At 59.2% G+C, this 14125-nt stretch overlaps 1 protein-coding gene across 1 annotated transcript in view; it reads left to right on the top strand.

The window, feature by feature from the left end:
• LOC103897886 (solute carrier family 2, facilitated glucose transporter member 5) overlaps positions 1-6944 on the top strand; it is a 7482-nt gene extending 538 nt beyond the window's left edge. Inside the window, exons 2-13 of the mRNA XM_009278065.1 lie at positions 17-34; positions 568-666; positions 1143-1303; positions 1384-1508; positions 1778-1923; positions 2004-2136; positions 2500-2687; positions 2816-2926; positions 4152-4253; positions 4795-4870; positions 6394-6521; positions 6705-6944. Coding sequence (XP_009276340.1) covers positions 17-34; positions 568-666; positions 1143-1303; positions 1384-1508; positions 1778-1923; positions 2004-2136; positions 2500-2687; positions 2816-2926; positions 4152-4253; positions 4795-4870; positions 6394-6521; positions 6705-6944 — 1527 coding nt within the window. The remainder of the gene's footprint in view (positions 1-16; positions 35-567; positions 667-1142; positions 1304-1383; positions 1509-1777; positions 1924-2003; positions 2137-2499; positions 2688-2815; positions 2927-4151; positions 4254-4794; positions 4871-6393; positions 6522-6704) is intronic.
• Positions 6945-14125: the final 7181 nt, after the last annotated feature.

Here is a 14125-nt window from a genome sequence, read left to right as displayed (position 1 = left end):
GAGCTCCCCCCTGCAGCCACAGCAGGTGACGGGTGCTGGTGGGGGTGAGGGTTTAGGAGGTGGGTGCATGCGGCATTTTGGGAGGGCTGGGACCTGCCGTGGGGAGCTGCACCTTTCAGTGGCGCTGGGCCTCCCAGGCAGGGAGGTATGCGTGGGGCAGCTCGCAGCAGTGCCATTTGGGTGCCCCCATCTACGGGAGGGGACGGGTGTCTCTGCCTGCCCCTTTCTGCCTGCTGTCCCCTCCCAGCCCCGGGGCAGGGGTGCCTGGGACAGGCAGCCGGGACAAGCAGCCTGAGCTGGGCCACTGCCAGGGTAAAGCCTCATGCTACAGCCACAAGACCAGCCATGGGGAAGCCGGGTCAGCTGGGCTGGGTGCTGGGCGGTGGCATGAAGCAGTGCTCAGCACAGGGCTCCGTCGCATTGGGGTCTTTGCTCTGGGCTTTGCTCTGGGCCATGGACATCCCTACTAGAAAAGGGGCAGTGACCCAATGCAGCTCATGCCATGTGTGACCTTGGCCCCCGGCTCTGCTGGCCGGGGCTGTGCTGATCTCTCCTCCTTTCTCCCAGCACCTCACCTTCCCCCTGCTGTTGGTCACCCTCCTGGTGTCCTTTGGCTCCTCCATGCTCTATGGCTACAACCTGGCTGTGGTGAACTCACCGGCAGTGGTAAGGGACGGGCAGCATCTCTGGGAGCAGGGGAAGGGCTCTGCGTCCCTCTCTGGGAGGGCGGAGGGACCGCTACCCAGCAGCCCCACATCAAAATGCTGGCATTTCCCTTGGGCAGTCACCCATGGAGAGCAGTCCAGGGAGAGGGATGGCATGGGAGGGACATGGGAGCCTGTGTTCATGTACTCCCCCCAAACTGGTTTCCCCTGAAAGGCAGGGGCTGGGGAAAGCTGCCCACAACCTCCTTGCTCCAGCTCCAGCCCTCTCTGTGGCATCTCTAAGTTGTCCTTAAACCCCTGTGATGCTGAGGCTGGCTGAGCAACCAGACCAGCACATCCCGGTCATCCCTGGTCACGTCTTGCCCTGCATCTCCATGCTGTTAAACCCATGGCATTTTCCCTACAGGGCCTGTCTTCCCTTGTCTTCCCCTTTCTCCCAATGCATTTGGTGCCCGCATGTGTCTCTCTGCCCTGCAGCACATAAAGGCTTTCTACAACACCACGTGGGCCCGGCGGTACGGGCATGGGCTGGTCCCCGGTCCCCTGACCCTCCTCTACTCCCTGACTGTCTCCATCTTCGCCCTGGGTGGGCTGGTGGGCTCCTTGCTGGTGGGGCTGCTAGTGGAGCGGTATGGCAGGTAAGGGGGTGCCATGGGACAGGGTGGTCAAGGGATGGGGTGGGGCCAGAGGGGCTGCCCTGCTGCTTGTGCCCTGCTAGGAATGGTGCGCTGAGTCGCAGCGCTCTCCTCATCCTCCTGGCCGGCGGCTTCATGGGCTTCAGCCGGGAGCTGGGGTCCCCCGAGATGGTGATCATTGGCCGCTCCATCACGGGGCTCCACTCAGGTAGGTGCTGCCTGGGCTGCAGGGCTGTGCACGGCCCCTTCCTCATGGCTCAGTCTCCAGCCCATTCCCAGGGGGCTGGAGAAGACTTCATATTCCCCGTGGCCACAGGCTCTGCAGCGGGGCTCTCTGTGGGGTGGACAGGGCCATCTCCCTGGCCATCGGGTCCCCACTGTGGATGGTGCTGGGCATGGGAGGAAATGCACCGAGGATCTGGCTGGGCACCCTTCTCCCCACTGCCTCTTCCACCCGGTCCCTCCTGTTCCCCCCAGGTATCTGTCTCAGCGTGGTACCCCTCTACCTGGGAGAAATCGCCCCCAGGAACCTGCGGGGTTTCCTGGGCCTCATGCCCAGCTTCTTCATCTGCCTGGGGGTTTTCTTTGCACAGGTCCTGGACCTCCCAGAGCTGCTGGGCGAGGTGAGCACAATACCCCAGCCCATGCGTGCTGGACCCTGCTCTGCCCTTCCTGTGACATGTCCCATTTTGACTCCTCTCAGGACAGGTTCTGGCCCCTTTTCCTATCAGTGGTGGTCGTTCCTGCCTCCCTCCAGCTCTTGCTGCTGCACTGCTTCCCCGAGAGCCCGCGGTACCTGCTGATAGAAAGGAACGATGTCTGTGGGGCCACCAAGGGTGAGGGGGTGTCCTGGGGGAGACTGGCTCCAGGAGGTGCTGGGCACTGGTCCAGGGTCTCCTGAGACCAAGGTGCATCCTCTTAGCATCCTTCCACACCCAGACCTAACAGCCCACCATAGTCCTTATGGTTCAGCCCTTCTGTCCCACCCAGTTGTGCCATAGCATTTCCATGGTGCCCGTCACCATGGTGTGAGGCATCTCCTTGGTTCCTATGGATGCTCAGCCCCATGGGTCAGGGAGGTCCCCTGGGGAGGCTGAGCCAGGGCAGAGCCAAGCCCCTGCCCCTGCCCTGTGCCATACCTATGAGCATCCGTCCTGCGATGGGGAGATGCGTGCCCATGATCCCCACTCTCCCCACAGCGCTGCGCCAGTTCCTGGGGACACCCGACGTGCAGGATGTGATCGAGGAGATGAAGGAGGAGCAGCGGTCGCTCTCCTCTGTGGAGATGGTCTCTGTCTGGCAGCTGCTGCGAGACCGCTCCGTCCGCTGGCAAACCCTCTCGGTGGTGGTGGTGAACGCTGGCATGCAGCTCTCAGGGATCGATGCCGTAAGCCCTGGGGGGTCCTCGCCCCGGGACCTGGCTCTGCACAAGCTGAGCTGAGACGTGGCAACTCATTTCATCAAGTGCCCCATGGCTCCGTCCCCCTGGCTCACGTTAAGTCTCTTCCTTGGCAGATCTGGTTTTACACCACCATCATCTTCGAGAACGCCGGGATCCCTGTGTCCCAGATCCCCTACACCACCGTGGGCACCGGCGCCATCGAAGTTGTCGTGGGGCTGATTGGGGTGAGTGATGGATGGACAGACGGACGCAGCCCCCCTCAGTGCCAGAGTCTTGTCTCCAACTCCCAGCATCATCAAACGGGGGGTGCTGGATGGACCCCAAATGCCGTCCATGCCACAGCACAGCCCCTTTGCTGGGGGACAGAGGGTTTGGCCGGGAAATGGGGTGGGGGGATGGGATGAGAGGGGCTCAGTTTGTAGGGTGACATATAGGAAGGGTGGGACAATTTTGGGGTAAATGGGTAGCAGGGAGGTTGGGGGGAGATGCCATGCAAGGAGCAGGTTGGGGGTGATGGAGGGGGCTAAGCGGTTCCTTCTGGCTCCCGATTTTATTGTCACTCTGTTAGCAGAGCCACATGTCCCCATCTGCCCCCCCAGCCAAGCACTGGCCTGGCCCTGGGCTAGCAGCCCCGGCCCCCCCAGCCAGGCCTCATTTAGCTGGAGAGTTAGCACTGGGCCAGGCAGATTTATGGCCCTCGTCCCATCTGCGAGTGTCACCCGGGGCCAGCCCGAGCCACCCGGCACTAAATCCGCTCCCTGACAATTAGAGAGATGGATGGGGGGTGGCTGCTCCCAGAAAACCGAGGACAAGCAGGGGGCTGCTCCCCTCTCCCCATAGCTCAACCCATGGCAGAGTGGGGCCCCACAGTCACCCCTCTGCCCCTCTAAAGGGTGCCCCCTTCTCCCCTTCTCCCCTGCCCCGGCCGTGGGGCCACCCCAGCCCCTGGCAGCCGCCTGGTGTGCAGTCGGATTGCTTGGGAGCAGCCCCACAAACAGCCCCCGATGGACATGCAGAGATTGGTTATAAAATTACAGGCATTTGTTCTGCTGTCAATACCCTGCCTGCTCCAGCCACCGCCATGCCGCCTGCCTGTGTCCTGCCTCCTCTGCCCGCTGCCCCACAAACACCCCGTGCCCAGACCAGCACCTCCGCTCAGCGCCAGTGCGAATGCGGCAGTGGGGCTCCCCCAGCCAGCCCCAACCCTGCACCCTAACGGGGCTCTGCGGGACCCCGCTGCTGCCCGGTGCATGCTCACCCCGGGACCCTAGAGTTCTGGCTCTTCCCATGCCCCAGCCCCAACTCTGGAGCTCTGAGCTGGGGCTGCCCCCACACCCAGATGCCACTGGGAACATCCCTCCACCTGCAGCTGGATCTGGGGTTCAGGGGGTGCCCCTGTCCTGGTGGGGAGCTCCCCACCACCCCGTCGATCTCTGCTCTCCCTCGCAGTGCTTCACCATCGAGAAGCTGGGCCGGCGGCCCCTCATCATCACTGGCTTCTGCACCATGGGCATCTGCTTGGCCGGCATCACCGTCTCCCTGCTGCTGCAGGTGGGGTCCGGCCACCGCCACCCCGCCCCAGGCCACTGACATGACTGGGGCTGGAGCATTGGGCACCTTAATGAGGGCTGGGTCTTGAAGGGATGGGTACCACCCTGGGGGAGGGAGCGTGCATGGAAATGAGAGGTGAGCCAGCTCTTTCCAAGCAATGTTTTCCCTTAAAAGATCAAGGGAAGGAAAACTCAGAGCAAAGAACAACAAAAAAAAACAAATCCACATGAGAAAAATCCTGCCACTTCTGGCTTTTCTGCAGAAATAGTTGTCCCCAGGGAGGCAGCTGTGAGATGCCGGGGGGGAGGGGTCTGCAGGGTCCTTCCTCTGCTGCCTGCTCCTGGGGGATGCTCCTGCAGCTCTGGAGACATCTCAGCATCAGGAGTCGCTGAGCTTTGCCCCACACATCCTGCATGGCCACCGTCCCTGAAGGCTGCCGCCGAGCCGAGGGGCAGGTGTGAAGCTCTGTCCCAGGAACACTGGGTGTGAAGCTTGAGGCCGCTGCCCCGGCAGCATCCCCCAGCCCCGTGTCCCCTTGCAGACCGCCCTGCCCTGGATGCGCTACGTCGTCATCGCCTGTGTGGTCGGCATCATCGCTGGCTTCTGCATGGGACCAGGTGGGTCTGGGGCCGGTGGGAGCGGGGGTTCGTGGGGCAAGAATGGGGGCCCCGCAGGAGCGGTGGGGTTTGCAGGCAGGCGGCAAGACCCGCACTCTGGCCCCTTCCCCGCAGCCAGTCCCTGGTTTATCATGCTGCATCCTGTGAGCAAGATCCCACCACAAGCCCCTACAGCCCCATGCATCCCGGGGACACGCTCCACCTCCTCCTCCTCACCCCTGCTCCTGGGCCAAGCAGGGAGAAAGCCCTGACAGCCTTCCCCAGGCCCCGCCAGAGGTATCACCCGCTCCCATCACGGTGCGGGTGGTGAGCATCGTCCTGCCCTTAACCGAGCGCGGGCACGAGAGCGGGCTTGAACAGCGAGGAGTGAAACCTGGACTGGTTTACCCAGTTGATGTATTAGCAGAGCTGTTAACAGATCTATAATTCATCTTCAGCCCAGACTTTATTCACTGTAATTACATCTTTAATTAGGATTTTAATGGCTCATTGTTCACAAACAATGATGAATAGGAGTTTTAAAACAAAAAAAATATATATCTCTATTCTGGGCGAGCTGTGAGTAAGAGTCCATCAGGGGCTCCACTCCTCCCTCACTTCTTAGCACTTTTTTTTTGTTGATATTTTCCCTTGGAGCATCTTTTATAAAAAGGTCCCAGTCAGGCCCGTCCCGGGCAGTAGGACCCCGGGCATGTCACCACGTCAAATACGGTCCCCTGCCAGATCCCCTTGTGCCCTGGGATGTGCGCTGGACCTTGGATCCTGCCCTCCAGCAAAGGGACAGTCCTGGGAGCCAGGGCTACCGGCTCAGTGACACATGGCAGGAGGGGCTGAGTCCTTCCAGGAGAAGTAGCCACAACCCATGTCCAGTTTTTAGTAGCCAGGTTGGCTTGGGCAATCATCTTCAGTCATTCTGGGTTTTCTTTCACCATACATGGGAAAAGCCAGTTGGAAAATGGCACTTCTGTGTCCTGTGGGAAGTTCTGTTGCTTGGAAATGTGGTTGCTTCTTTCCTGCCTAAATCAGCCACAGCGTCCGAGCCTTTAGCTAATCGATAGAAGGAAATTTTCTAAACCGTTTTGATCAAGAGAGGCTGGGAAGGGCATTATGGAGGGCACCAGGAATACATTTCTCTATGCCTGTGGTCTATATGAGATTTAATATATCAGCATTTAGGCAAATTATTGCAAAATGAGGATGCAGATGAAATGTTCCACCTTGATATTGACTCGGTCTGAAACTTTCCAGTCAGCACCCAGCAAGGTGCAACTGTGGCATGTCAGGGGGGACATCACCCACCCACCGAGACGGATCCCAAAGGGAGACCAAGGGCAGGACACTGGTCTACCTGTCCCCACGCTCCCCGTCTCCTACAGCCCTCCCAGCACCACCACTTTGACCCGTGGGTCTTGCTGGGCTCCAGCCCTTTGACCACAGGACTGAGATGGGCAGGACCTGTCGACCCCAGGGGTGCCTAAGGCAGCCTGTCCCCCATACCCTCGATATGCCCCCTCCCTCCGCAGCTGGCATCCCCTTCCTGATGACAGCTGAGCTCTTCACACAGTCGCACCGCCCGGCCGCCTACATCGTGGGGGGGTCCCTCAACTGGCTCTGCAACTTCACCATCGGCTTCATCTTCCCCTTCTTGCAGGTACCTGTCCGGAGGGGCCGTGGGAGGAGGAGGGGATGGACACGGCCCTGCTGCTCCCCAGGACAGGGTGCCAAGCCTGAGCCAGCCCAGGGAGGGGTGATAGGAGGGGACGCTGCCTTGTGCCATGCCCAGCTCAGGGGTGCCTGGCTCTCTTCCCTGTCTCTGCTCTCTCGTTGTCCCCAGATGTCAGCCGGTGCCTTTTGCTACCTGTTTTTCTGCGGCATCTGCCTGCTGGTGGCCCTGTACGTCTACCTCGTCGTCCCCGAGACCAAGAACAAAACCTTCATGGAGATCAGTCACATCTTTGCCACCCGCCGCTCCTTTCTCTCCATCCCAGCCCACCTCATCGGGATGATGAAGCTCGATGGCTACGGGGCCTTGGAGAGCAGCTCCCTGGAGGGCTCGGGCTCCAGCCTGCCCTGACCTGCCTCCCGCCTCCCACTATGGGACCCCCGCCCTGGGTGGGCTGTGGGCGATGGGGTGGTGGAGGAGGCTCTCGGTGCTGGGGAGGGAAGTGAGGGCCAGTTTGCTCGGACTCGAACAGCTCTGCGTCTCCCAGGGCATCTCACCATACTGCAGCCTGTGGCCAGAATGAGCTCCGATGACAGGCCAGGGCTGCACTGACGGCTGCCTATCACCCCCATGCTGGAAGAGATACCCTCCTAGAGACAGGGGGACCTCCTGCGGCCAGGGAGTTCACATCACTCCCAGGCACATGGACTTGCCAAGAGCTGCCCACACAAGGCATTTAATAAAGAGCATTACCTCCAGAGCTGGCGTCTGGCAAGTGCAACCTGGGATGGCAGCAAGCTGGAGCGTGCTGGCATGGGTGGGTGCTTCCCCCGTGCTGGGGAGCAGTGGGGAGCAGCAGGATGGGATGGGGGGGCTTGTCCCCTTCCCCACTGTGCCTGGCTGGGAAGGTCAGAGTCGCCCCACATTTCCTGGGGCGGGTGGTCAGGGTGTCTCCTGGGCTCTTGCATCTCACTCCACGTTGGTCATGCAAACACAGGCTGAGTTGCAGAAAGGACATGGAGCAGCTCAGAGTTGGGAATGACCATCCAGCCACCATGCTCCCCCTGCCCCAAGCCTGCTGGCAGCCCCTCGCTGCCCAGCCCTGCACACTGGCCCTGCAGAGAGTGCTCCTGTGGGACCCCTGCACCCTCCCAAACTCTGCTGAGGACAAAGGGGTCCTGGGTGCACCCACATCCCCTTGCTGCACCCCATGAATTGCTGTGACCCCAGGGTGCTCTCCAAGCATGACCTCTCCCATGTCTCTGCCCTGGATCCTGTGAGGGGGGCTACCCTATTTCCTGGGACTGCCATGGGCACGGCACTCGCATGGCCCAGGACCCTCACAGCAGCTTCCACGAACACCATGGGGTCTGGGGCTCCCAGGCCAGCAGAGCTCTGGGGAGCTGCTGTTTGCAGGGAAACCACAATATTTTGCACTGGTAAGAGGTAAAAGCTGGGCAGTGGGGAGGGCTGCACAGCCAAAACCCTCTAGTGCCAATTTATTTTGTTGCAGATAATTTAGCCCTGTTTTTTCCAGCTCTCCACTCTGTGATGGGCCCACAGCTTGCATGGTTGGTGCTCATGATCACGTGTTGTTGTGCTGGGCTCCAGCCCATGAGAGGAGCTCACCCTTTCTGCATCACTTGGCAAAGCCTCGGGGTGCCTCCGGGGGTGGGTGGGCGCTGGGCTCATGAGGACAGGGACTGGGCCACACTGGGTCCCCCAGCGCCCGGTCCCAGCCCCTCCATCCGCAGCAGCTGGCTTGGGGCTCTCCTGCAGCTCGAGCTGTTTAAGGGACATCAGTCAAAGCAGGGGTCACGGCTCCACAGCATCAGCCGCTTCCCACTCTGTCTCCCTCCCGACTCGGCTGCTCTCGGCAGCAGAACAGAGCGGTAAATATGTGCAGCATTACATATGTATAATGGAGTGTAAATAACCCCAAAAAGTGCATTGTAAATAGACTCCAAGTTTATCCTTTATTAATGAGGCACTGAGTGCCCTGCTGTTTTAGAGCAGCGAGACTTTCATAATATCAAAACCTAAATTACACTTGTGTCTCTCATTCCCAGCAAACGACAGCATCATTTCAGGCCTCTTTGCCACTTGTATTTATTTATTCTGGTATTTATTTATCTCTCCCACCCAGCATGTGGGGCGGCTTGGAAGATGCCCTCTGCCCTCCATGTAGGAGGCAATGGCCCCCCCGGGAGCAGCCCCCCATCCCGGGGTCCTGGCGCGGCTGAGGAGCCAGAGTGTTGCCTTATGGCCAAGGACTGCTCTGTGCTGGTTGGTGAGATGGGACAGACCTGGGAAACATGAGGTCGGGACCCATTTCTGCCAGGGCTTCAGACACCACCAGAGCCAGAAGTCCCCTCTTTCCAAGGACTGGAGGTCACTGGCAAAATCCTATGGTGCCTTTTGGGTGTGTTTGCTCCTGGGGACCCTTGTGAGGCAACGGTGCCAAGGGACATGTCCATCCTCCTTCCGTCAGGACCTGGAAGGGTGGGAGTGAGGAAACCCCATGCTCACGGGACACTAACTTCTCATCAGCTTTTTCTTTAGGATATTGGGGCAGGATCTCTGAGGCTGTCAGTCCAAGCTGGCCCCCCACCACGGGTCTGGTACTCTTGCAGAAGTAGGATTTGGGCTTCCACTCTGCTTGCCCTGCCCAGGGAGACATTCCCAGCCACTCCACTGCAGGCTTCTTGGGAAGGGTATGGATGGGTGGCTCCAAGCTGCTTCCCCATGTCCAAAGCAGCTCTCTGGATTCAGGCCTCCAAAAGCACTGGTTCTGCTTGGTGAGGGTAAGGCTGTATCCTCTAGCAATGTCCAAACAGACCTTGAAAGATTGGAGAAGATAGAAAAAAGGGTCCGAGAAATTACTTTGATGCCTGGAAATGCTCCTGATCCTCTTAAGGATTGCAGAAACCAAGATGAAGGTGAGTGCCTTCTCGTGATGTACCCAATGCTAAAGGGTGGGTGAGTTTAAGCATTGAGGTATACACGTGGAGGGCTGGAGCTCACCCCAGCCAAACTGGAATGGGAAAGAAGGCCCTGATTTGAACTCTCCAGATACTTTGAAATGGGTTCCTCAAGAAGTGGTGATGGCCCATCACTGGATATCTCCAGATCCTGCAGGGACGCTCTCCTGGAGGGTGCCTGGCTGAGGGTGAATGGTCACAGCCTGACCAGGAAGCTGATGAAAGCTTGCTGGACACACCCTGGTGTCCCTGTGCCAGCACCGGTGGCTGCTGAGGCAGCAAGTGTCCCCAGGCTGTGGCCAGACAAGCCAAGGAGCATTCACGCCCTGCCAGTGCTCACGGTCCCTATGGCTCCAGCAGGGATGGGCTCCTGGGAGATGGATCCTGCTAATGACGGGGACCCACTAAGCCTCTGAGGCTGAAACCTTACTGCACTGGTTTCACCAGGTGCCCTAGCAGCGAACTGTCCCTGTCACCTCAACAGGGCTGCCTTCACTCCCCTCCCAAAATCTCACCTTACTGCAGAGGCTACATCAGGGACCAGTTCTGAGTGGGGTGCAGTTCCTGCATGCTCTGAGCAGGGTGAAAACCCTGCTCCTGCCTCCTTCTGCATGGAGAAAGGGGAGCTGGAGCAGCACCCCTCTGCCCCGCAGAGGTGGGTGCAGGATTGGTCCCTGCCTTTTGTCTTACCAACAGAGGAGAGGCTCTGGAGCTGAGAAGCTCCGTAAGGCATCTTGCCACTCGATGGTACCCAAAGTTGCACCGTGGCCTCATGCCCTGGCCCTGGGGACCCCAAAGCAACTCGCAGTGCTGTGGTGGAGGGCTGAGCCCCCGGCACAACCCCTCCTGGGCCAGGCTGGTACCGTTGTCCCCTTCAGTCCAGGCAGGTTCATGCATGGTTTCCTCGGCTGTACTTCAAGTGCAACAGGCACAAGGGGAGGGTGCTGGATGCCGGGGACACTGCCTGGGGGGAGGTTGGTTTGCAACAGCCCCTGTGTCTGCAGCCTGGGCCTGGGATGCATTTGAGGTGTTTGGATGGTGATTCACCTCCCTCCTCCCGCCGCAGGCCCCAGCTGCTCGGGGCCATTCAAAGCGGGGCAAAGCTGGCAGAGGAGCCAGCGTGGTGTGGAGCTCCATCATCGGTTTCTCCTTGGGAGCAGGGGGACCTGGCTGTGGGGCTGCATGGCGGTGAGGACGTGGTGCATCTGGCGCGGCACGTCATGGGGAGCAGCCCAGGCTGATGGGCAGCTGAGCCCCTGCCAAAGCTCGACGTTAGTGCTCACAGGGGGTCTGAGACTGCAGGATGGGACCCCCCCATCTCCCAGTGCCCACACCAGGGCACTCCACGTCCCCCCCTAGTCACAGCCTTGTGTGCAAACACACCTTCAGTAAAAGCATGGAGGGGCAAAAGGGCAGGGGGGCCTCTTCCCTTTGGATACAGGGTTTGCCCTGCACCAGCCCCTCTGCCCTCCCCAGCGGCCCCGGGCAGGGGTTAAAGAGGCCCTGGCTGCACTTTGGGGTTGGCAAAGCTTCAGGCAATGGGCTGGAGCTGCCCTCAGGCACCCTGGGGGTGGTTCGGGAGGTGAGCATACAAGGGGAGAGGAAAAGGTGGCAAAGGAGTAGGACACGGCAAATGATGGAGCAAGGAGCGGGGACCAGCCCCTCTCCACCACCGGCCCGGCCAGCCCCGGACCCACGGGCACTGCGCACGGTAATAACTGCCAGGACACAAGTGACCCGGAGAGCAAAGGTTGCACCCCCAAAATTAGGAAACGCTCCCAGATGGTGAAACACCCTCTCCAGTTTTGGCATAGAGTGGGGAGGCTCTCGGCACAGTCCCAGGGCATCTTCTGCCTGGGAAGGGTGATTTCAGCCAGGAATGGGCCCTCTTGGCGCCTTCTCTTGTTTTTGCTTTGCATAGTGGTGGCAGGAGTCCCCCAGGGAAGGGGACAAGGACGTGGCGGTGGCAGTGTGCCCCTTCCAGGTGCCACAGCCCCATGCACACCCTCGTGCTGCGGTAAGCCTGGCTCGCTCCTGGCTGAAAGCCATCCCAGTGGGGTCTCCCCGGGGCTGAGCCCGCAGCTCTCATCTCCTTAAAGCGCAGAGCTGTCTCCAGCCGAGCCTGTGGAACACACAGACTGTGGTCAAGCACCTTTTTGCAGGGAAAAACCTAAAATGGGTGATTTTTTACTGTGTTCTGGGTAATGGGCACCCAGCTGAAACCCAGCACTTTGGAGGGGTGGAGGACAGTGATTTGTTTCTTTTAAAAGCCTAAAATATTTCCTTGGCACCAACCAGACCCCCTCAACCTCTTAAAAAAAAGATGATGAACAATTTAAGGGCATATCTGGGGGGAAAAAAAAGTGTTTGTTACTCTATAGAAAAAATAATAATTCTGTATTAATGCCAGCAGGTCCATGTCCGGCACTCCGTGGGAGCACATCTCGGCAGCGGGTGCAGGGTGCCGGGGCTGGTCTGGGTGTGGGTGCCCGGCGTCAGGGTGGCCGAGGCGAGGGTGCCCGGCGGAGGGTGCGCACCAGCAGATGGCACTCCCAGAATTTATTGCTACAGCAAGCTGCCTCTCGGAGAGCAGTCATGTAGGAGATGTCCTATTATATGGGCAGTTGACTTTAATAGTCATTGTGTGCTTAAAGCACAGCAAAACAACAGTGGGAAAAAAAAAAAATCCCCACTCCACTTGGATGGCCCTTTTCCCCCCAGCCCTGCTAGTCTATTTGTACAGTAAATTAAAAATATGAATCACTTCTCTCTACTGCCTCCCCAAACACTCATCCTGTCAGGCTCTGTGTTGTCTTCATTTGTATTACCTTAATTTAATGTTAATTATGTTCTTCATTTACAAAGAACAAGCATTTACACTCCCTGTCTGGGGATTTTCCACGCTCGCGGTCTCCACAGACTGGGAGGCGAAGGGGAGCGGCGGAGTCAGCGGTGCTGGGGAGGGGGCTGTTAGCACGGCCGCGGGAACGGGGGGAGTGGGGATGCCACCCCCTGAACGAACCGGTAATGATGAGCACTATTGCCTTTCGATTTATGAAACCGTTATCGCTGCCTGTGCTTAAATCTCCCTAATAAATCCTTTTTAAAAGGTCCTCGGCCAATGGAGGACAGTGATTTATGGCAGGGAGCTCGGGCGGAGGGAGGGTTTGGTGGCAAGGTTTGCTGCTGGGGGGCTGGGGACCCGGCCGGGGATGTCATTGGGGCTGGGAGCCCGGCCACCACCAGGGTGTGTGAGAAAATTTCCCAGACACCTTTCCCTGACGTCTGCAGACTTGTCGGATGCTGTCGGTGATGGGATGACCCGTAACCACAGCGTGGATGAGGACTGCAAGTCCCTGCTCCGTGCCTCAGTTTCCCCATCAGCAGCTGGAGGTAATTACCCCCCTCCCAGCTCTCCCCATCCCAGAAACTCCCAACCTGGGTGACAGCCCCAGGCACTGGCCAGGGAGCCAGACTTTTGGGTGCACTAACAGAAATGACTTGTGTGTGTGTGTGTGTGTGTGTGCATGAGTGTGTGTCCATGTGCACACATTTAAAGGGCCCAGGTCTCTAAAAAAGCCACGCACCTTCCCCCAAACCTGACTCTCCCGTGCACAGAGCCTGTGTCTGGAACAAGGAAGGACAGAAAAGAAGAAAAATAAGAAGAGCAATGAAAGAAAGCGCTGGGAGCCTTCCTGGGACATGGGACACATGTGGCCCTCTTCACAGCCTGCCCCTGCCCGTCCCCCGGGATGGGGGGACATGGGGGTGAAGGCTCTGTGCGCAGCCACATTTTCAAACCTCGTGCCCCCCTTCTGCACTAAGCGCAGGGTTTGAGCGCTGCCCACGGCCGCCTGAGCGCGGCCCACGGCTGCCTGCTCCCTGCCAGCGCCCGGTCCTCTGGCACCGTGTCCAGCCGCAGGCCGGTAATGTCGGGGACTTCTCCCAGGGGACCTGCAGATTGGATTTGGGCAGAGGAAGAAGCATTTTGGTCCCCATTTCTGGACCCCCTGGGCTGCATCAGAGCTCCTGGCGTCACATTTTGCCATGCAAATCAGGGTTGTACCAGGACATCGTGGGAGCTGGGAGTGCAGTGGGTGGAGCTGGCTGAGACACCCACCGCAAAACCCTCCCAAATATCCCAAAAACTGATTTAAAAAAAAAGATTTTTTTTTTAATTTAAACAAACAAACAAACAAACAAAAACCCCGTCCTGTTCTGTATGATCACAGAAATCCCAGAAAACCACAGAAAACAGACTCCCCCTTTCCCCGAAAACCCAGGGTGCCACGCGCCCCCCGCTGCCCCCACTCCTCCCAATCACCACCCCCTGTTTCCATGGCAACAGCCAAATATTATGGGGTGAGGACCTGAGCCCCTTGCCGCTGAGCCAGCCCCAGGGCCTAGGGCAGGTGTCCTCGCTGGTGGATTATGGGGGGGGGAGGGGGCACAGGTTTGACTTCTACCACCCCTCGCAGTGGGTGTGCACCCTCCTGGGACGCCCATGTGCCCAGCTTGCAGTGGGGCACTTGGCCCCCCCCAGCTTGACCCCAACCCACAGCCCACCCCGCGCCCCACTCCTGCCCTTGCCCAGCTACAGGGAAACCCCAC

Source organism: Aptenodytes forsteri, unplaced genomic scaffold (assembly GCF_000699145.1).
Source record: "Aptenodytes forsteri isolate BGI_AS27 unplaced genomic scaffold, ASM69914v1 Scaffold15, whole genome shotgun sequence".
In the NCBI taxonomy this organism is placed as follows: domain Eukaryota; kingdom Metazoa; phylum Chordata; class Aves; order Sphenisciformes; family Spheniscidae; genus Aptenodytes; species Aptenodytes forsteri.
This window is presented reverse-complemented; position numbering and strand designations above follow the sequence as displayed.